This window comes from Porites lutea, chromosome 14 (genome assembly GCF_958299795.1).
Source record: "Porites lutea chromosome 14, jaPorLute2.1, whole genome shotgun sequence".
Classification (NCBI taxonomy): Eukaryota; Metazoa; Cnidaria; class Anthozoa; order Scleractinia; family Poritidae; genus Porites; species Porites lutea.
The window spans coordinates 681,032-702,751 of record NC_133214.1 but is presented as its reverse complement, the minus strand read 5'-3'; the positions used below and the strand labels follow the sequence as shown (position 1 = coordinate 702,751).

General features: G+C 39.3%; 2 protein-coding genes across 2 annotated transcripts; both read right to left on the bottom strand.

The window, feature by feature from the left end:
• Nucleotides 1-148: 148 nt before the first annotated feature.
• LOC140924303 (mitotic spindle assembly checkpoint protein MAD2A-like) lies at nucleotides 149-4,722 on the bottom strand. Its single transcript, XM_073374332.1, has 6 exons — nucleotides 4,637-4,722; nucleotides 4,547-4,562; nucleotides 4,118-4,248; nucleotides 2,778-2,922; nucleotides 2,236-2,342; nucleotides 149-1,753 (listed from the first exon to the last, which is right to left on the bottom strand). The coding sequence occupies exons 1-6, from the start codon at nucleotides 4,707-4,709 to the stop codon at nucleotides 1,587-1,589; spliced, it is 639 nt and encodes a 212-aa protein (XP_073230433.1). The 5' UTR covers nucleotides 4,710-4,722; the 3' UTR covers nucleotides 149-1,586.
• Nucleotides 4,723-5,596: 874 nt separating this feature from the next.
• Nucleotides 5,597-20,456, bottom strand: LOC140924424 (outer dynein arm-docking complex subunit 2-like). The gene is made up of 27 exons (XM_073374456.1): nucleotides 20,361-20,456; nucleotides 19,725-19,971; nucleotides 18,967-19,030; nucleotides 17,906-18,011; nucleotides 17,540-17,753; nucleotides 17,020-17,050; nucleotides 16,214-16,286; nucleotides 15,596-15,846; nucleotides 14,965-15,101; nucleotides 14,193-14,327; nucleotides 13,686-13,760; nucleotides 12,763-12,946; nucleotides 12,039-12,185; nucleotides 11,768-11,840; nucleotides 11,122-11,258; nucleotides 10,487-10,708; nucleotides 9,771-9,881; nucleotides 9,451-9,605; nucleotides 9,100-9,160; nucleotides 8,397-8,578; nucleotides 8,250-8,313; nucleotides 7,920-7,970; nucleotides 7,460-7,537; nucleotides 7,035-7,145; nucleotides 6,459-6,502; nucleotides 6,201-6,378; nucleotides 5,597-6,025 (listed from the first exon to the last, which is right to left on the bottom strand). The coding sequence occupies exons 2-27, from the start codon at nucleotides 19,967-19,969 to the stop codon at nucleotides 5,912-5,914; spliced, it is 3,243 nt and encodes a 1,080-aa protein (XP_073230557.1). The 5' UTR covers nucleotides 19,970-19,971; nucleotides 20,361-20,456; the 3' UTR covers nucleotides 5,597-5,911.
• Between the last annotated feature and the right edge of the window lie 1,264 nt (nucleotides 20,457-21,720).

Genomic DNA, 21,720 nt, shown 5'->3' with positions numbered 1-21,720 from the left:
GGAAAGAGTTCAGGTTATACCAGCCAAATTCAACCCCTCTGGGCATGTAAACGTGTATTCAAAATCACTTCAATGAGACCATGCACCCCTTCCCTCGGGACAAATTAACATGTATTCACAATCAATTCAATGAAACCATGAACAGAAGCATGAAAACATTTTTTTTATTGCAAAATCAACTGAAATGTTTATGATGTACTAAATAAACTAGACTATAGCTTTGCAAAAATATACAGTCTCTGTCTGTTTCTTTTTGTCACTAACTATCACTACTGTCTTTACATAATGCTGATCAATGCCGGACAACAAGGAGAAAACAAGTGGTTTAAGGTCTAAAAAACATTACTTTATGAGTTAAAATTAAGAGATGCAAATTAACCTATTTAATTCCTGTCATGGGTGAACTCAGTTGTCAAGAACTGACCTGGATCGTACCAGATCAAATCAACCCCAGCCTGAACACACTAAAAGCAATGATCCAATCTGGTCTGATCCGGTGGTCCAATCCATCTTTCACCAATGCCACGTGAACTCAGTATAGGTCATGGGTGATGATACCAGTTAAACAAAGAAGAGATTGCACATGCTGCAGGGTATTAATATGCCATGGGTGAACATTTAAATGCTCACCTGCTTCAAAAAGAAATATATAGATTTAGCCCAGCTAAATAAATACCAAGCTCCCATTTATGCATTCAAAATTTACTTGAGGCATGGAATTAAAACCATTGCAGAGAAATCCCCAAATCTATACTTAACTTTTATGGGAGAACCATATGACTGAAAAACATAAACTTGAGCCTGCAATCAATCAAAAGCTCACTACTGGTCAGCAGAAAACTTCAAAAGAACAGTTGACCTGGGTGAGTTGGCACCTGAGCCCACGATACAGTCATGTGACTATGGCCAGTAGATACTCTATTATGACAGCTGTCAAATTGACTATAATATGCATGTCTATTATCAAGTTAGACAAGGTCAAGATGGCTGGATATTGACCAAGTTCTTTTTCCTGTTTCTATTGAAGGAATGAGGCCAATGTACAGCCATCTTGACCAAACAAACTTGGTCAATAAGGGATTTATTATATGGCCAAAAAAGGGCCCATCTTGCCTTGCCTGTTATTAAACAACTTCAATAACTTTGCTGTAGATCTCAGAATAGTATATCTGTTTGTATGCATACCAGCCTACACTCCAGTTTTGTAATGTCAATATTGACGTTAACTTTTCCCTCATGAGCCAAAAAATGAAAGAAGGATACTTAGGTTACCATGCCTGTCAAGTTCCATGAAATGCTGTCTTGTATATTCACTGCTTAATGTCAGATATGCTTCTGGTTTTTCCATTTGGTCTTCTTTCAGTTTTAACTTCAATATCTTAAGGTGTTTCTATACAAAAGTGTCCAGATCTTTGGTTTATCTTATAAATGGACTATTTCACCAGAAAAAGACTTAAAGGAACAACAATTCAAATCCTATTTTAGCTGTGATGTGAGCTTGTTGTGTTCCCTTGCTTCTTCCTATCATTACATGAAGGTCAAAAGAAGCACTTTAACAAGACCAATGCGATGCTCCTCCCTGTCTCTCAGTCTTCAGCTTTGTACGACACCATTGTGTCAACTTTGTGAACAGTTGTTGAAAATGATCTTAGTCGGACTTCTTCTGAATTTGCAATGATTCTAGCTTGAGATTCTTCCCAGGTTTCTGGTACGTCTTGGTCTCTGTTGGTGTATGCTAGCAGGTCAAATGCACCTGGAAATAATTACAAAGAAGTCATAAATCATGGTGAATAGATAAGACAACTACCCTTCTCTATGACTGAAAGAAATCAAAGCAACAATAACCAGCTGAACTATGCACTGCCATGCCCACCCCAACATCCAAGAAAAGTTATGGGAAGGGTATAATGCAAGAGTGGACACCCCTCTAAACCCTATAAGCTCAAAGAATGACCAACATCAAGTTTCTCCGAACAATATCAACACATCATCATAAGAAAACATTATGAGAACTATTAAAACAATCACTAAAGGAAAGGTGCTTTGATTTCTTATCAAATTCTCTCTGTTAACGCTTTAAGGGACAGTCAGAGATCGGTCTGAAGAATTTGTATTTTGATGGTTACAGGGTGTCTGCTTATGGGACATTCAACTGTAATTCTTGGAGGATTAGTGAGAGTGTGAGAAAGGAGAATATATATCTTGATATTTGAAAATATAAATTATAATACTTACACTGGCCATCAAGTAGAGGAAGAAAAGTCACACTGGCAGTTATCTGACGGATTACATCCCTTATCTCTCTCTGAATGTCTTTTTTAGTTTTTGCTGGAGGAGGTTTTCTGCAATAAACATTGTAATGAGTAATATCTTTATTCTCATAGTCTTCTTATTGCAAAATGCTATTATCGTAAAGAAGTCTTGTCAACCATATATTGTACTTTGGACAGAAAGGAATGAGGCACTGAAAATGACAATAAACAATAATTACTGGTATTTATTAAAAGCCACTGTTTTTGTATGCTACACAGAGAATGGAAACAAGCCAAAATGGAGAGATAATATTACAGCAAAATAAGGCTGTTATTACTTGTAAGCATCAAATGAAACTTTCCTTCAGTTTACTAGCATGATTTAGTGATAGGGATGTTGGAAGAACAAAAAATAACTTGTGATTATTGAAGGGCATCAATATAACAACAATCTTCACTTTTTACTTCTAAGCATATTTTCAAGAAAAAGACATCATGGTAAAATTAATAATACCAGATACATACTTAGCAGCTTTCTTGTCATCTCCTTCTGTGGCTTGTCCACTGTTCTCGCAGTGTATATCAAACTGCCACCTCTCTATAACCTCTTCTGTATCTACCTGAGTGATCACCATGACAACACGCTGAAGAGCATTCCCCTCAAGCCACTCTGAATGGAGCAAACAAGTTTGGCAGAAGAAATTTCTTCAAGCTTTTTTTGATTTTTAGTGTCGTTTTTACTTTATGGGTTTTGAGAAAACACTGACTCCTACATGATGTTTATTCAACGAAATTAGTATTTTACACAACAATTTTCCATCGACTGCCTTATTGGTACTTAATTTTGTGATTTTGACGAGACAGTATAGAGTACTAAAGTGTGACATCATAAAAAATTAAATTTGTGAAATTACGGGATTTGACAGGATATTCTGAAAGAAAAACATCCAAGAGGCCTACTTGCCAAAACCTAGCAAATCCTTGTTTCTCAGATATCATTTCGCGGGGAAATCAGTGGTGGTGTCACGAACTGACATCTGTTTTCTCAGACGACATCACTTCAGTAATTCCCATAGTTAAAGAGACCACAGCTCTTGCCCACTGATTTATGAGCATAAACATCATAGTGAGTTGTTGTAGAATAAGGTTTGTGTAAACAAAATTCTTTGAATAAGAGCACATACACTTTCATAAGTGCCTTTCCCCAAAAAGACACTAATGCCAAATCAGAAAATACTGCCACACCCCTACCCCCATTGAATAAGAGCTCCCTTATATCCCCAGGGGGTGGGGTACTGCCATATATGGGCTATATAGGTATGTGCCGCCGTGAAGGGTATGGTTTTCAAGCAGTTTACTCTAGGACAGGGTATACAAATCAGAGCGTTTGGATCTGGAATAGGGTATCATTTTTCATAAAACTGATCATTTGGTTGAAGATTTTATCCAGACTAGGGATTGTGGTATAAGGTTTTGTTTTGGCTAGACTGTGCTAGTGAACTCAGTAGTTCTGGAAAACAGCTACTCTAGGATAGGGGGATTAGGGGAGTTTACTCTAGTATGGGATAGCAAAATTCAGCTGAACTAGCTCTGGTAAAGGTTAAGGGTTCCAGGGTCCCAGCAGCACATTCCCACCCAGAAATTCCTAAAGTATCCCCCCCCCCCCCCCCGGGCTTATATCACAAGAGATGTCAGTTCCACTCATTTCTATCTTCATGCACTGCAAGAGGAAATATGATAGTGTAGTATACTGTATTACTAGACGTGAAAGAAAGTCTATACTGTAGTTTCACTAACATCTAACACAGCATAAAGAGCCCTAAAATTGAGAAAGCTTGATCTAAAGTCTAATTTATATATTTTACCTTTAAGTTGCTGTAACACTTTGGAAAGATATTCTTGTAACTCTTTATTATCACAAACAAATAGTGTAAGGTCATAAAATTGCTCTCTTCTGAATGATCCAGCAGGATATATCCCTCTTTGATACAATATGCTGAGAGAAAAAACATTCAAGGAAAACTGTTGCCTGCATGAACTTCTAATTATTTTCCAAAAATGCCAATAATGCGGTCATGCCACCAAATAATTTTCTGACTTGTAACTGATGCTAAATACACAGAAAAAGTATACGATTACAACCCAAATTTCCTGTTCCTGCAAAAATGAAGCACAACTTTGGAAACTATAAAAATCTTCAGCTTAAGCTTGCTAGCTTATGTTATGCAGTACTACAGCTAATGTTTTTAATTTTATCGAAGGTAAGCGATGACTGACTGAGGGTATATACTCACTTGTTTATCCCATATCCTGTGAAAAAAACATAAAATCGGTTTAGAAGAGAAGTTTAACGTTTAAAAAAGCAAAAAGAAAGGTGCAATTACCAAAGAATTCAGTGACTAATTCTGCGGATCCTCTCAGTGTTATCGCCTTGCTGTCTTGCTTTGTAGCCGCCATTTTTCAAATCTGCTCGCTATGAAAGACGGGAATGAAAACGGCGAGGACTGGTACCAGCACCCTAGTTCCCGGGGTTCTCTGATGTTCTTCTCGTGCTCGTGATGGAGGAAGACGACCGATTATGAGCTAGCCCCAGCTAGACTATCTTGTTGGATTTTTTAAAAGGTTAATGCATTCAAATTTTTTGGTGCTGACCCTAATGTAACCAAATGTAATGTAAAGTAGCTGATAAGAGGATTGCAGTAAATTTCCACTGATCAACTAAGGACCTGACTGAGACAAAGGCTTAACGTCACCACCTAGTGATACGATTACTAGGGAGCTCAAGCAAAGGCGTTTCTGGACTATGCATGTCCACCGGAAGTGTAGCTTTTTCCCTTTTAATATACCTTGACGCTGCCAAATGCGTCTTGCTGAGTATCTTTACTCTTATTGAGGCAAATTGCCAGAAAATTTGGGAAAAGTTGCGGCAAAATGGTCACTTCCGGTTGACGTTCCCTATTACCTCAACTACTTCCCCTTCCCCCTTTGAAGTCAAAGTCACAGCGACAGACCATTTGTTGTTGGTGTGTTCTCCCTGACCTTACCGTGACGATTAGTTTACTGCTTTTTTACTTAGTACTCAAAAGTTTAAACCACCTTGTACAGCATAGAAAACAGAACCAAAGGAAAATACTGTTCAGTCACCTTGTACTGCGTAACGAAGAATACAACAGGAAAGGACTACTGACGGAGTTTCGATTAAATGATAGTCACACCATACTTTCTAGAAAACAGACTCAAAAGTACGGTAAGTGTCTGCTTCCTTAAATGGCGAAAAAGTTAACAGGCCGGGTTTGAAGGGAAAAAGCAGAACAAGGGATTCAAGAAATAGGAAACAACAAGAGTTGAAAATAAATAATTTATTGGGATTATGTTCACAAAATAATACGAAAAAGCCACCTTGGGCAATTAGTAAAACCAAAATTACGATGAAATTACAAGACCTCACAGATTTTTATTTCTTTTATCTACAGCTGCCGCAGATACTATCCATGAACTATTTACAGATAAACTGAGTGACTTGTGACAGAATAAATCAGAGAAAAACATACGCTTTTATACTCTTAGGTTTTTTACATATAAAAAATGCAAGTTCCTCTACCAAGATCTAGATTGAAGTACATGTCAGTACATGTTCTAGTCAATATTGGAAATGTCAATCAATGATAGCGGGCCTTCTCATTGGCTAATGCCAGCCTCCTGATGTTACCAAGGCAACCAGCAGCAGCCTCCTGGAGAACTTCGTCAGTGGAACCAACCATTTCAAGAAGATACTGTGAAGGAAACACAAACAACTATTAAGTAATAGCAATTTCACAGTGCTACGAACGCTAACTAAGTAGGGCATCACTATTCGCCTGGAATAGGCGAATAAGCTTTAACAGGTAACACCCGCTTCATTATCACACTATTTCAAACTCTACATGACCTCAGGCGACTTCTATTTACCTTAACAACCCCACTGTTGTGCATGGAAATGCAGTTGTCAGGATCACGTGACAGCTGGTGAAGCGCACGCGCGGTAGCTCTGTGTACATCCGGGTTCTTTGATTTAAGGTAGTTAACCAATGGAGGTACAGCGCCAGCCTGTCCAAACGCAACTCGATTGTTACCCCACGTACAGCACCTGCGCAGACACAGAAAACAGACTGATTAATACGAAGATTTGTTAGACATGACAACAAGGAAACTGATCCAGTCACTAACCTGGCAATTGACTCGGCTAGATATTGCCGTAAGCGGTCATCAGTCTGAAATACAAAAGTTTAAGATGTATGTTAGTAAAAGTAAACAATAAAAAGTACTCCTAACCTGTTAAAGAGGTATAAACTATATCCGTACACAACGAACCTTAACACCATATACCTTCGAGCAGTGGTTGGCAGTGTAGAGCAGATTAGTAATTTAGTTTTGCATCGCTACGCTCTGTGATTGGCTCATGACACTCGCGCCACCCTCTCAACCAATCAGCAGTAATGAGCAACAGTGACTAACTCTTACTCTTTTTCCGCGCCTGGTGGCTTCGAGATCTGATTGGTGTGTCGAGTTCCCGGCGTTTACTTTCATTTATACACACCTGTATTTCAAGTTGGTTAGCGCGCGGTCTTCGGTGCGCGAGATCCCGAGTTTGATCCCCGGTGAGATCTTTTTGTTGTTAACACGGAGCATTGATGGAGAGAGGGGGGTGAAATAAGCGCACCGTCGACCTCAGGTTTATCAGTTATTACTGTCACGAGTTATCGACGTAAAATATGGATATAAAGCAATTTTTTTGCCCTTTACCGTTGTTGCAAGCTTGGCCAGCATAGGTACCACTCCATGATCTGTAATCACCGCTAAATTTTCTTCATCTTTCGCGATGTTTGCAATGGCAGCACAGACACTCGCCAAAACCTAAAATGTCGGAAGAAAATTGCGTTTAGAATGCACGCTAGCTAACCAATTTGTTCTTTTATCATATTCCTAGTGTTCCCGTATGTGCCACCCGATCAAGGAAAGGCCAGTACGTCTTTGACCAATAGTAGAGACAATCTGTCCAAAAATTTGGGCAAAAGAATTGCCCAAGAATGTAAGTGGTTCACTGCCAGTTGGCGTGCATCGCTCAAATGTCTGGTGCTCATATCAACTGATCCATTTCTTTGTATCAACAAACCATTCACAGAAATACAATGACAAAATTCAAACAGTCAACAGTTAAATGTAAATACCTCTCTGTCGCTCGACTTTAGCAAGCTAACAATCAGTTCCAGACCACCAACAAACGATCGCACCATCTCTCCAGCGTCCTTAAAATATCAAGAAAAAGTTAATAAACACTGGAAACTCAACCGCAGCACAAACATTTGTACGTATTTGTTTTGTCAGTTTAAAAATTCACATCTATATTTTCCGATGGTTACTCGGGAGGCAGAGAATAGAAGGGAAATGGGGTGGGAGGGGAGGGGAAAAAAGAAGTGGTCGACACCTTCAAAAAGACGCTGGGAGAGGGGGATGTGATAAGGGAAAGAATTCTCATTAAACTCAGTCTTTTACCGACTCAGTTGCTCTCAGAGTTCTTTGCTTGTCTCCCATCCCCTCTTTCTAAATTTTCCAGATCCGTCTTTGAAGGACTGTTAAGGAGACCGGCTTGTTTCCACTAACTTGAAAAACAACATAATCCCGACTTACCTTTGCATTTTCAATGCAGGGACAAATCGCCCAAGCTGCACTGGATTGTACCTGCAAAAACAAAGCTTGTGTATATAACAACTAATTACAATTTGAACCTGAGCCTGAATGGAAAAACGCCTGAAAATGAAAATCTACGCGTCAGATGAACGCTTGTGGGACTACCTGCATAAAACCTAGCTGGCGTTAAATAAAGAGTCGACTGAGCTGAAAGTCGGGTATTGGCAGATACCTCTGGCGTTAAAATCTATGCAACTGGCTCCTGAACATCAACTTTGTCTGTAAAATTTGACAGTCGATGAAAGTGTTGAGACAAAAAATTAAACTCACGTTGGGGTTATTCGACTTCAGAAGAGACCATAACAGACGTACTCCATCAAGACGATCAATGATACTGTAAAGGAAAAAAAACAAGGAATTTAATTTTAAAAAAAAAACAGCAACAAAGAAAAAGAGAAAAGGAAAGCAAGAACTCACGCCATGTTGTCAGGCTCAGTCGCACAGGCCCCCACTGCATTGGTGACGTTTACTAAGAGAGCTTGGTTCGTACTGGTCAGCAGGTTTACTAGTGAAGGTATGCCGCCAGCCTTGCGGATGGTAGTTCTGTTGGCCGGGATTTGGGCGCACTCCCCCAAAGCTCCCACCACGTTAATTAAGACCTGTGCATGGAAGATAAAATTTATGCCTTCAACGAGAGGGAAGAAGTATCCACAACGCACTAAGAAAGTGAATGTATGTTTAAGTGTAGGTAAAAGGCCAGAGCGTCACATTCATTATTCACCAACTTCATCTTTAACATCATCATCAACGTCATCATCATGAATATTTCAACACACCATCTCCTATCACCACCACCACCACCACCATCATATCATCATCATCACCACCACTACCACCACCACCACATCATCATCATCAACATCATCGTTGTCATCCTCCTCATCATTACGCAAACCTACGTCGTCATCATCATCATCTTCACCACAGTTGTGTCACCATCATCAATATCATCGTTTTCTTTTTCATCATTACCACCGTCATAATCACTAAACATCTCACGAAACATATCATTTCACTGTCGTTATAATAATTGTCATTTATCGCTTTTGCCACCGCAGTCATCCTTATCGCACTAAGAAAGAGAACCAGTACTCAGTTAGTAGAATGATGTTATATTAACCTCTTCCGGTTGCTCATTCAATAAAGATACCAGTTGCTCGATAGCCTTCAATTCTTGAAATCTGCAAACATCAATGAATACGTATGAGTATTAAGATCAAACGTTTGAGTCTGTGGATGAAATCCTATGGTGTTACCATTCAAATGAAAGCTACTGAGCTGTACTTTCCTGTGGTACTGTTTATTATCTTGTACAAGGTGGTTCTAACTTTTGAGTTTGTGGATGAAATCCTTGGATGTGACCATTCAAATGAAAGCTGCTGTGCAGTACTTTCCTGTGGTGGTGTTCAGTCACGCTGTCCAAGACGGTTTCCACTTTCAGATTAAAAGAGACATGGTTGCATTATATTACCTAGTTACATTTTCGCGGCTGATGGAACACTTCCAAATAGCGCCTGTGGCTGCGGCGAGTAACTCCTTATTTTCAACATTGAATGAAAGAGATACCAAAGGATCCAGGCCACCGTATTTCCGAACAAGATCGCGGGTTTCATTGTCCTCAGCACACTGAAAACAAGTGCAACAAATAATACGTTAAAAACTTCGAGAAAACTGCACATTTTGACCAAAGGTTGAGAAGATAACGGAAATGTGAGCCAGTCGACAAAATCAGTAGTATGGTGGAAAAAGCCCTCCAAAGCATTCTCATTCTTCATTCAGTAGTATTTTTACCTTGAATATGGCACTAGCACAGTGCATTTGAAGTTCTTGATTTTCACTGTTAAGGTTCCTTACGAGGTCCTCGATCATGCCTTCGGTGCGAATAGCAAGTCTGTAACTTGCCTGAAAAAGAAATGAATACATTAAACTTTTTAAAAGCACGACTACCAAAAGCACTCCCCCAGAGACTTTTTCAAAGTTCCATATAGTTTGCACATTACGTATTTACAACGCTGATCAACAATTCGAAAGTTAGCATATATTTACCTGGCTTTTACAATTCCATACATTTGACTAAGATTTTTTCAACAAGGAATATACAATTAAACCTACCGAAAGCGACAACCTATAATGCTATGATTTGATAGTTTTTTTCCCACAATACCGACCATAGTGCTTGGTATTGTGGATATGATCGCTTGCTAAAAGTGGATCTCCAATGTCGCGTAATTTTTACATGCGTACGCGCGTCGGTAAAACAGAGGCAGTGTTACGCGTAAACCTAAAAGTTAAGCGAGGTTCGTTTACGAGCGGTCTTGTATACAAATTGCAGCTATTTTGTTTACGCACGTAAAAGTTTTACGTGCGTACGCACATAAAATTTACGTGACAGCGGAAATCCACCCCAAAGGTGGTTGTACATGGAGATTTAACCTGCTATCAGGTGTTCTTTTTTAGCGTACCACTATTTCAATACGAAACAGTGTGAAAGCGGGGGTTATACGAACCTCAGAAGCGCATTCTTGCAGCGTTCCTACCACTGGAATAAGCATTGCTTCATTGTTAGACTTGAGCAGTTTGGCCAACAGAGGAATACCATCTGCTTTCCTGATGGCTTGTTTGTTTTTTGTACTTTTACTGCAGCTCCATAAAGCCAGTGCTCCACAGCGTGCTACGTCTGCTTGCATGGCAGATGCACTTGCCAGGGATCCGCAATCCAGGAGAGCCACCTAACAAAAAAAAAAGCAAAACATTTTTGCTGGTTGAAAAAACTCTCTCGACCAAAAGGTGTCAAACCGTATGCTTGCTGTGTTTTCTCGCGCTTTAATCTGACTAAGTGCTGGATGCAATCATCTGAGATAGCGATAAAGGCATCTATAGCTATTAGCTCCAACACAAAGTAACTCACCAAGGAGGCCTCGGCTTTCGTGCAAAAATGAGGGGGGAGGGGGGAGGCGGGCTCCCCAGGCCCCTGCCCTAGATCCGCCACTGGATATTACCAAAAGCAATACTAGGACCAAAACTATCATGTAGCACTTTCACAGGCAGCCCATAATAAAAACACCTTAAAGAGCTACAAGCGATAGGAAATTTGAAGTGCTTGTTTCATTCTAGTTCACAAATTCTCCTTTCTCACACTCACCAGTTTTCGTATGCCTCCAAACTGCCGGACAGTTCGCCTTGCTCTCCTCAATTTAGCGACATTCGCAATAGTCTCTGCAGCAAGACACTTGAGCTCGTCATTGTATCCCTGGAGAAGCTTGACCATGGTTTGTAAACCTGAAGAAGATAAAGTTACATTACCATGTCAGCTTTCGCCAGAAGTGCTTCGACAGATCACGCGAGGGCCTGCGAATGACTGGACTATCCTGGCGCAAGGTATTATGGGAAGAATGTACAACACCTGATGGCGGAGGAGGAAAAGGAAGGAGCTGAGAGCTTGCAAATACGTCTCTCGAATTTGAATATCTGCATCGAAAAAGTCGCTGCAAAATGCTGATTGGCAGAAATCTGACAGCTCAGTCAATGGGGAACCATAGGGGAATTAGAGGAGCAATTCAAATTCCAGAAACATAGTTGCAAGCTTTCCTTCCTTTTCCTGCCCCGCCGCGAGAGCGCCTCGGAGAGCTTGCTCGCAGGCTACAGCAATCTCGTCTGTAGTTTCTTTACTGGGGCTGTCACAGAACATGCCTCCCTGACACAGGAGCGTTGCATGACGAGGCAAATAACGGCAACATGGGAGACTATCTCCCCCTGAAATGATCAAGATGCCCTCGGCTCCTCCTCACCTCCTAAGTCAGCAATTGCCTTTCTTATGATGCAGTTTCTAGAAATCTCCTTCAAAATCTTTAAAGCCCCAATCTGAAAGGTGAAGAGGAAAGTAAAGATCAGTGTTCACTTTCATCTGCTCCACCTACAAGCGAAAATTGCGAATTGTTGATCGAGCAGTTTTGGATAACAGATGAAAGAGTAAAAATGCATGAAAAGAAGTAACTGCCACGACTAATCATTTCAAGTGCATACATCAAGCAGTGGAAAAAAGTATTTTGTAAAAATCACCTTGCACTTTATCTCCTCTGTTTCCAGCAAGTTTATCAACACTTCAAGTCCTCCAACATCTCTGATAGCCAGCTGACATGTCTCTTGTTGAAGATTGAAATCCCTCATGGCGCACAAAGCTATTATAGTAGCGGTTTGATTGCCACTCTAAATATAGAAAAGCATCAAAATTTGAATTCTCATTTGTTGCCCCTATTCATTTCCTACAGAAGTAGTGGGGAGAAGTTGATAAGATGTCAAGCAAATGCATCTTGTGTGATCATGTACCTAATTCTCATGACCACTCTGTTTCACAAAGCATGGATATCACAAGGAGAAATTTGATGCTGACCACTCAGATTAGGGCTTAAAGGGTTAAGTAATCAGGTTCAGATTACTTTGTGTAGATTATAGAAGGTTTTCAGACTTTCCACTTCCCCAAAACGTTATGATCAACAATGTCATGCTAGACTCTGTCTTCACTTGCATGATCCGGTTGACTGCAGGCTACAAGTAATTGACAGTAGATAGTGGATGGAATCAAGTGTCCTGTGCACAATTAACCCATTGCACATACTTTGGCAACCCTGTGTGAGTGTGCAAGACTTCTCAAGTTGATAGATTTTGATCACTATTCCCTAGATATGGGCCATAACTAACATACACTTTCACTGTTTAAAAAATTTAATAATTCATCTAACTGGAGATGGCTACTAGACATTAATTTCTTTGAGCAGCCATTTACCTTTAAGTACTTGACGAGCTTTTGAATTTGCCAGTATTCAGATGGTAGATCAGCATTAGACTCCTGTCGTCTGTCTTGGTTCTCTTCCTCCTCCTCACTTTCTGAAGAACTTTCAGAAAAGTCTTCCTCCATATCACCTTTTGCCTGAGAACGTACTGACACTCTACCAGCCTTTCCTGCCTCTCTGAAGAAACAAATCAGTAACAAAATTAACCCTTTAGGTCCCAAGAGTGACCAACATCAATTTTCTCCTAACAACATCAGCAGATCATTAAGAGTAAAGGTTATGAGAATTACTAAATTGATAACCAAAGGGAGAATGCTTTGATCTTAAACCAAATTCTCTCAACTATTCTTAAAAGAAATGTATAGAGATCAGTCTGGAGAATTTGTATGTGGATCTTGGGGCTTAAAGGCTTAATGACTCTAACAGCTGCAAACTAAACCTTATTCAAATCAGCCTGTGTGGCAGGTGCAAAAAGGGGAGGGGAGGGGAAGAAAAACACAAAAAAGAAAAGGGAGAGGAATATTTCCCTCACTATCCACCCCCTCCTCCCTGGTTTTCACCTTTGTTGAAACCCACCATTCCATTTGATGCTTGTCACATGCTGAAACGTTCTCCAAGCAAAAGTGTTTACAACCATCACTACGTTATTACAAAATATGCCAAACATACAAAATGCAACAAACATCGCATCGCATTGGATGTCATCAAAAGTAAGAACTACATTTCTTGTCTCTGTTGTGGTTAAAACTTTTTTTGTCTTAACTTACTTTTCTTTGTTTTTGGTATGCTAGTTAATGATAATGAGTTTGAGACAAAAAATTAATTAATTAAACCAAGGATAAAAATCAATGACAATTGACTCTGTGGAGTAAAAGAGTAAATAGATATTTAAGAATGTCTGTACAAAGGTTCTTACCTGCTCTTTGCGTGTCTAGATGGTGGCTTCTTGTCAGGGGTGCTTTTGCCCTTCTGCTTGTCTTTGTCTTTTTTCCTGCACATATAGAGAATTACAGTTACCAACCAATACTAATATTGTGAAATGAAAATAATAGCTCCTACCTTCCCTAGAACCACTGTAAGTGTTCTGCACAGTGGCTTTACGAATGAGTGATAGGTGCAGGTGAAGAATAAAAGCTTTAAACTATTTATTCTCTAGAGATGCTGTAAGTAGTGCACAAAACTGCGTTATTTCAAATGTGTTTTCTTGGTCCGAAAAAAAGTCTGCTTATCATTATAAACACTAACAAAGCACAACAATACATAACTAAACAAAACAAACAGGACATTTTTAAAGGGTAATCTTGATCTGAAGTCAGTGTTCCCAATGGTCACTGACTACTATTGTTACGTTTTAAGCTTCCCTACCTCCCTGCTAGTATTTTACTTCTGATTGGCTAAAAAATCCCGGATTTAGACTACTTACTCTTGGTCACCAATTAGATCTGCACCAAATTCAATTTTGATATTTTTCCAGCGAGGTGATGATTCATAGGTCTTTGTTCCCTTGGTTCCTTTCTTCTTTTGCGTCGTTTTGGTTGTTTTAGTCTTAGGAGCCGCGCTGAAGAAAAGACAAAAAATAATAATCATATAAGCAGATTTCAAAAGTTAGGCCAGTAAGCATTTTCAAAGCCGGTTTGTATCAACCTTGTTCCCAGTATTCTCTGCTGCTCATCCCCTGGAACAGGAGACAATCCAAGAAGCAAAGGTTGAGCCTGTATTAACCCCATCTATTGTTAGCAATTTCGTGAAGTAAAGCTGCTCACTTTAGAGAAAAATATATGTAATGTAATGTGCATCACCTTGTCGTGATAAGGTTTAAAGAAAGGTGCACCCATGACATGCTAGATATGGCTTGAATAATCTAGTAACTCATGACTAATTGGAAGTATTTGGCATGCTAGACCATACACCTAATTCCAAAATGGTAGAAATTAAGTCATATTCTTTTGCCTTCTCAATAGCTTCTCCTTGATACTTCATTTTAAGGTTTAAATTTGTTTGAAATCTGCACATCTAACAATTGAGGCAAAGAGTGCTAATCAACATTGACACAAAAAAAGTTAATTTTACCACCATTTTGGAACAAGGTGTACACATGAATAATACAAGGTTCATATGTGACCTGTGTCCTGCACAGTGCTATGAAAGGCTCTTGTATGGCAAATTGGAATAATGATGGTAAATTTTCAGCTTACTTTTGATGATTTTTAGCCTCTATTCCATCAACTGCTTCTTCTCCAGCTGATCCATTATCTTCCTCTTCCTTGAAAGTCTCGTCAATCTTCTCCGTTTTGTCCTGTTTAACTTCTGTTGAACCATAATACGCAAACTCCTACCAGAAGGTAGGTAACACCATCAGCTAAGTTTCATTTCACAAAATAGAAAAACACACAAAATACAAATAATAAGGCCATTTATACGAGGACAAATAAGACACGAACTGTACCATTTATACGAGCAGGTCTTATCTAAGATGAAAACAGCTTGTATAAATGGTTGGCGTCTTATTTCTGTTCTTGACTAGTTTTCATGTGAGTGTTGCCCGTAGCAACGGCAACCAACATGGCGTGAAAATTTTCCCGCCAAAAATTAACGCATGCGTACTATGCATTCACGTCTTATGTAAGACATGAAGGTCATTTATACAAAATTTTTCTTATCTTAGCTGAGACACGTCTTATCTAAGAACAGGTGTTGAGGGCTGTTCTAAAATAAGACGCGTCTTAGCCAAGTCGCATCTTATTTTAGACGAAATGTGCCACTTATGCGGAAAGTTTGCGTCTTATTTTTCCTCGTATATATGGCCCTATTGTTAACCTGATTTACCTTCTTTTCAATAGCAGCAGCAAACTGTGGACTCTTGGCCTTAAGAAGTGCGACAAGAGTAGGGTAGATGTCTCCTTCTCTCTCATGGTTAACCTGCCCCTCTTGGGTCAATCCCTTGTTCAGAAAGTATCCCGCTGTGTTTGCAGTGATAGTCAACTTGTCACTGTCGAATGGCTTCACATCCAAGTAGCTGATATCACCATGGACCTGCTGCCAGGGCGGGGCGTGGCATCCATTACTGAACTGGTGATCTAGGAATGGCCTTGTTTATCAGCTTTTCACAATGTACATAAATTTCCAATGCTATCTTGTCTATTTGATTAATAAATTTTTAATCTACACAAACACTTGCCATATCACTTAACCATTTTTTCTTTTTATGGGTGCGTGTACATCACTGTCTTGCAAAATTATCTCAATCTCCTTGTTAGTTTCAAATCGTAAAAGAATTAACGACCAAAAGTCAATTAATTTCTTTTAATTTCTTTTCCTTTTTGTCTTCCAAACAGGTGACAACAACATGGTGTAGCATGATATCACAAATTAAACCATAAAAAACTATCAACGTGGCTTGTGAAGCTTCAACAAATTCATACTTGATGAGAGCCATGTACTCACCTAGTGTCCACTCAATGTATTCCAGACATTTTCCTTCTTCACCAGCAAATGTTTTCAGGAGTTCATACTCAGCCTGTAGGTAACGAGACAGACATGATTCAGTGTCCGTAATGCTCTCATTATGGCATTTCACTTCCTAGTTCAGTATTCAGGATGATTTTTTAAAATAACAAGGTCTCAGCTGGCCTTGCCCCCAACTGAACAAACCATTGATAGTTGGCTTAGTTTTGCTTGTGAGTTCAAACCCTAGCCTGACAATGAACAAGGATCTTAAAGAGTACAAAAATATGTAGACCCTTGGTGTCTTGCTGATTGATTTCAACTAAGTGATCCCTCTGAATTAGTGGGGGGAAGTGAGATCCTACATGCTATATGGACATCTATCTCATAAAATAACGTAACATGGAGAAATGATGTGTTAATATCTGTTCTTGATACATGAGGTTAAATAGCCTGCGAGCAAGGTCTCGGGGGTGCTCTGGCCGCAGGGCAGGAAAAGGAAGGAGAGCTTGCAACTATGTCTCTGGAATTTGAATTCCACCTCCAATCCCCCTGTGGCTCCCCGTCAACTGAGCTGTCAGATTTCCACCAATCAGTGCAGAGCGGAAATGAGCTAGAATATAAACAAACATTGAAAAACACATGCAAAGGGTAATGATGTCATTCAGCATTTTGCATCGACGTTTTTGATACAGATATTCAAATTCCAGATAAGTCGTCACAGGCTCTCCTTCCTTTTCCCGCCCTAGAGCACCTTGGAGAGCTTGCTTGCAGGGTAGAGGTTACAGGTAAATTGAATTTATTACCTGCACAGTACTAGGGTTCAACCTGACTTCCCTGCAAAAAATAATTTTTTCAGAAATTAGTCATACTGAAATGCGTACAAACCTACAAAACACTTCTTATCAGATGACAGGAATTAAGGTGCAAGCAGCTTAGAGATATCTAAATAGGTCTCTACATCCTTATATTTTGCTAAATCCTCCTTTCATTTCCAGTATAATAACCCTTTAAACTCTAAGATCAAAATTTGAATTCCCATTTGTTGCCCCTATTTGTTTCCTACAATAGTAGTGGGGAGAAGTTGATAAAATATCAAGCAAATTCATCTTGTGTGATCATGTCCGTAATTCTCATGACCACTCTGTTTTACAAAGCATTGATATTACAAGGAGAAATTTGATGCTGATCACTCTTAGGGCTTAAAGGGTTAAACTGCTCTGTAATAAGTAACATTAAGTTAGCCAATGATTTGAATGTTTGTCATTTATAAGGACATAAATCAGTCATTTGCTCTATTAATGAGCAGTACACTTGGGAACTTACTTGGCAATAGTATTGTGTGATGTCATTAGCAGCTGTTTATCCATTTCGCTAATGAGAAGAGAGAGCGTAAACCTTGCCTCCTGTTCATCAACATTCTCTGACGAGTCTTCTCGCGCTTTACTAAGATCAGCATGTGCCTTTAACAGGGGCCTGTCACTGCTATTGACAGACGCATATGCTGCGCCCATTACATTAACCATGGGGTCTTGGTTTTCTGTAAAAGGCAAATAACTGAGAAATAAATTTATGAGCACAATGTGAACCAACGTCACCCACACCTACAACCAGAGTTGCAAAAGTACTTGAGACACTACCGTATTTTGCCTTAAATGGCCTGTCCATGATCTTGTAAAATAAGAATATTACCTTCTAAGCAAGCTTGAGCTTCACGGCATTTTCTCTCTCCAGCAACTTTGAGCACATTTCCAATTTGCTCAAATGTCCAGACTTTTAGGACATATTGCTCACCATCCTAAAGATCAAAAATTATGTATGAATTTGTACACAACTATATATATATATCATCAATCCTCAGACTTAATACAGTATGTATAAATTTCTATGACTATTTTTTTAGCTAATTGTTAAAATCTTTCTTGCTTACAGATGTGCCCACTTAATTATTAATACGGGAACATTATTATTATTGACAGTTTGCTTTTTCCCTTGGGAAAGCCAGCTCTTACTTTTTCTCTAAATTCAACCTGCTTAATATGGACAACCTGTTAATATGGACAATTTAAATGGCCCCCTCAGTATCTGTAACAACAGTGTTTGACTGTATTCTATGTACTGACTGTCAAGTGAGCTCTAAAAAGAGCAAGGAAATGATGCTCACTTCATTCTGGAGATGTAGTCAGAGAGTTAGCTAGCACTACAACAGTACTGAGCTGTTGAACTGTAAGAATATGGCAGTGGCGGATCCAGGAAAGGGGCCGGGGGGCCTGCCCCCCCCCCCCTTATTGTTAGACCAAAATGACGCCCGAAGGGCCGAAAAAAAAAAAACATTTTTGACACCAGCCCCCCACCCCCCACCCCCTTATCTCAGGGTTTGGATGACCTGTCCCTCCCTTATCTGAAGGTCTGGATCTGTCACTGTATGGTGTTATAACATCATGTAGGGGAGGTTGGTGAGAAGCCCAAGAGAACTGGGGGAGGGGTGTGGGAGGTATTAAAGAGAGGAAAGGGCAGGATGTGGGAGTTCTAAAAGGATGGGAGGTGGGAAAAAGGTGGATATTAATGGGTAATAACCCTGAACATTTTCTAGTTGGAAAACCGCTAAAGAGAGGAAGCTAAGATAAAGGGGACAGACCCGGGAATGCAAGGTACAGGATGTGGAATGTTTGGGTCCAAGTCCACTCCCTATTATCTTCTATAAAAAAAACTCCATTAATAAGGGATGAAAAAAATATTATGACTTCATTTACCTTGTCCATAGACAATAAATGCTCTCCACCTGGTGTTTTTGCCTCAGATTTCACATCACTGTGACTTTAAATGTGTCAAAAAAGAAACACATGAATTTTTGGATATATTATTTTCTAGGTACATGTATACTGTGGGTTAGTTACCATAGATATATTTAAATGGAGTGTCTAAATGAGTGTTTACATGAGCTACTACATGTAGGCAACTTCCATCAACTTGCCTAACCCATGAGCTAACAATATAATATTTCCTTCAGTTTGTCCTTGACATATAGACTAAATAAATTTTAAATTATGGCTATTCAAGCGGTTTAACAAAAGCAAACAGTCAACTGTCTCCTAAAGGACACTTCTACAAGGTGGACATTTTTCATGGACACAGGAAAGCTAGAGAAAGTCCCTACAGTTATCTGGTCATACTGTATGTAAAAGCTGATTTACATGGTGCAACACTGTCTCATCATGGGAGTGCTTACAGTGAGTCTATGACATTAATCATGCTCGCAAATCAAACTTACCACTGACTTGCGCATTTCAGTGATAAATTTGATTTGCAAGCATGGCAAGTTGTAGGATTGGTTTATCTCATACGATATGTACCCTAAGCACATAGCATGTGACAAGGTGGTACAAGATAAATCAATATTATCGAGACAGACTGACTCCATTGAAGACAGACAAATTTAGCACTAGTCCCAACATTGTCCATCTTTAATAGACAAAGAGTTACTTTATTATCAAGTTTAAGGCATAATTACGTTATCTGAAATCCCATTGAACCAAAGTTGAGTTCCCCAAAACTGTCAGGATTAAGAGTGCTGTGCCACTTGAAGGGTTCCTTGAGAATCGTCTCTGCCTCCCTGGGGTGTGAACTGACTAGCCCCTCCACATGTTTCACTATTTCATTCAGTAATGCTTCATTCTGAGGTGTGAACTCCAATTTTCCTTTGCCATATTCACTGACAGATGTCCCATGAGTGTGGCTGGAGATTGTTGCTCCCATGCCTGAAGAAACAACAAACAGACAAATCACTGCACATCGAAAAACGACTTTAATTACACAATGTAGATCAAGGGACTTTATTGCATTGTGATTTAATTTTAATCAGAAACAACTTCAGCTGGATATTTTAATCTATTCGAGAGATTATTTATAGTGTAGTTTCATTAAACTATATGACGATCAAAGCACATAAATGCACGAACTGAGTACATTTCAAGACAATACCTAAGCTTGTATCCTGGATTTACGTACATCGTACCCTCAAAAATATCATCCAACTCGATGGAGTTGATCATTTACTTGCTTTGAAACGTGAAGCAAAAACACAGTAAATAACGTTCGTAGAAACTCTCATTCATTGTCTTTTTTATACCTAATTATTCAACCTTACCTTTAACCTCGTATCATAAAATATTAAAGTAAACTCTGGCTGTTTATGTGATCACTTTGCTGTTTGCTTCTGAGCAGTCTTTCCCGCACAGTACCGTAGTCGCCATAGTAACCGGCACAAACTCCACTGATGACAGCCGCTGACTGTTCTGGGGGTCCATTAGATTAGTAAGGTTAAGGAATGGAACACGGACTTAGTGTTTGAGGATTACAGAGATCACAAAGAGGAGGGGGTGGGGGTTGGGGCGCACACTGACTGGTGAATTAGGGAACTGAAAAATTATCTTTTAACCGAAAGCGTTTTCTTAGGTATTAGAGTATTTATCTTATTCATTCATCCTTGATTAGTAAAACCGATCCTGCTTGGCCAAAAGTATGGAATCTTCCCCGCCAAAAAAATCGGAAAAATGAAAAACAAAACAGGAGTTTCTCTGTGCGGAAAAGACCGTTAATTATCGTTTATCATAGTTTGTCAATTTGAATCCCAGCTGTATTTGTGTAAACGATATACACGAACGTTTTAACTCAAGCTGTATTTAAAAAGTTTTGAATTGTTAAAAAGTTATTCCTTTTTAAATCAATGTCGCTAATTTTTACCATAGAATTAAAGAGACAACTTAAAATCAATAGAGTGACACTTCTTTAATACGAAGTAAGTATTTGATACATCATCAAATTTCCCAGGAGTCGTCCATAGAAGTTTTTCGACTGGGACCGCAAAATAAGGTAACAAGAAAAAGTTACCATTTTCTTGATATAGAAGCCTTGATTATTATAGTTATTTCCGCAAAGTTCAAGAACAGATAAGAAAAGGCAGATTGTTTCTGTCAATCAAAATTCAGCCGTGCACGGGTTCGAAACAAAATCGACCAATCTGTTCGGTCTAATTTTCAAGCCTCCACAACCAATTCCTTTTTTTTGCGTTAACAGGCCAGTGAGATCATCTACAACCGTTATCAGTTGATTGACCATGTTTTAAAGCCAACACACTGGAGGTTGCTTACAAGGGGTACAAGGGCCTACTAAATGGGCCAAGTTTCCTCGGATTATCGTTTAAGACAGGGGCACCCAACGTCAATTTTCGGGAAAATATCTGTTCGGAAGACGATTTCAGATCTAGAATTTTCGGAACATTTGTTGTAAAATTTCTTGCTTACCTGCCTCTCCTAGGATTTTCGAACATCTAAAAAATGGTATAATTGCCCATTTTTAACGGATTTTTACCATACCGGATTTTTATAATGCCTCCTTCAAACCAACTAAACATGTTTAATTAAACTAGGTTTTGAAAAATGAAAAGAGCATCTAGTTGAAATATATAAAAGAGTAGGGAAATCTTTCACTTCGGTTGAGGAAAACAT